The 1,458-nt window shown below is 27.2% G+C and overlaps 1 protein-coding gene across 1 annotated transcript in view; it reads left to right on the top strand.

Annotated features, from left to right (window-relative positions):
* Positions 1 to 1,257, top strand: part of LOC108753084 — a 1,992-nt gene extending 735 nt beyond the window's left edge. Inside the window, exons 2-3 of the mRNA XM_018494428.1 lie at positions 233 to 493; positions 1,004 to 1,257. Of these exons, the coding sequence (XP_018349930.1) occupies positions 233 to 493; positions 1,004 to 1,179 (437 nt within the window). The 3' untranslated portion in view covers positions 1,180 to 1,257. The remainder of the gene's footprint in view (positions 1 to 232; positions 494 to 1,003) is intronic.
* Positions 1,258 to 1,458: the final 201 nt, after the last annotated feature.

The raw sequence follows: 1,458 nt of genomic DNA on the forward strand, positions 1-1,458 counted from the left end.
ATTTAACAAAGATATGAAATTATTTAAACTTTGTTACAAATTTAATATAATTATATTTGTTACATTTGTGCAAAAATAAATATTTAAGAAATTATGTACTTGATATAATTTATATTAATAAAATATATGATATATGAATATAATAAATATTGTTTTTAATTAATAAAAGATGATGAAATTATTAAGGAATTAAATGATGGCTGTAGTAACGATCAAATTGTGTATATGTTAGATGGTGTTACTGGAGTATTCGACGTCGATCAACTTGTTGAGTTACTGGAAAGAGATAAAGCCAAGAACATCTTTGTTGCTTCCGTTCCCAAGGAGTACGCTTACGTGGACTACATTGTTGTTGTGACCGGAAATTCACAAAAGCACATGAACGCTTTAGCCACTTTTATACGCAAGGTTTACAAACTGAAAAGATATCAAAACGAGTTGATACCTAAAATCGAGGGGGAGAAGTCAAAGGATTGGATGGCTTTGGATTTAGGTAATATTGTATATTCTTTGAATTAGGAAATTATATTTTATGTTTTAATAACTTACAATTCTCAATATATATAATAATGTCAAAAGTTTCTAGTCAATGAATAATAAAATTATACATATTACATAATTATATACAAGTATATAATTACATTATTATTTGTATAAATTTACACAAATATCTGTAATCATTTTTCAACATTTTGTTTAAAAATGTAAAAATAAGATAATCTAGAAATGGGATAAAAAATGTAAGAAAATCGTAATTATATTATATATTTATACAATATGTAATATAATTATTTTCATCTTGTTTCTAGACATCAAAATATTGAAAAATATTTAAAGATAATCTACGTATCATTCTATATGATCACTATATGTTAAGTAGTATAAGCTCTCCACAAGCTTACTACTTATAAATAATTGAAGTACATAGATAACATTAATAACTATAAAATAATTTCGGATTTATTAAAGCAATTTACAAAATTATGCATTGTTTGTATTGCAGGAAATATCGCTCTGCATATTTTATCTGACTCTGCTAGAGAACATTACGACTTGGAGACTCTATGGACTGTCGGTTCGCAATATGATGATAAGACCAATACATCTGAAGAATTAAGCATTATGGATCAGTATAATGCCTTCTTAGCTGATCTCCAACCAGCTGATAATGCTCGATGATTTGCAAACGTGTACTTTAATGAAAAAATCCTAAACTAGTCTAATAAAAAAATGATACAATTAATAATAAAGGTATTATTATATTAGGAGTATAAATAAGTTTCCGCCGTTTTTAATCAAAAATTGGGCATTTATTGTGAAAGAACGATACCTAAATTTTATTCGAAGTATTGTCCATCGCTAGCCACTACTTTTTTCCATCTTTCTGGCAGCATACGGATATCGCGTCGGAAAAACGCTTCATCTTTTGAAGCCATCCACGAATCGACCCAATTTTTG

This window comes from Trachymyrmex septentrionalis, unplaced genomic scaffold (genome assembly GCF_001594115.1).
Source record: "Trachymyrmex septentrionalis isolate Tsep2-gDNA-1 unplaced genomic scaffold, Tsep1.0 scaffold641, whole genome shotgun sequence".
NCBI lineage: Eukaryota > Metazoa > Arthropoda > Insecta > Hymenoptera > Formicidae > Trachymyrmex > Trachymyrmex septentrionalis.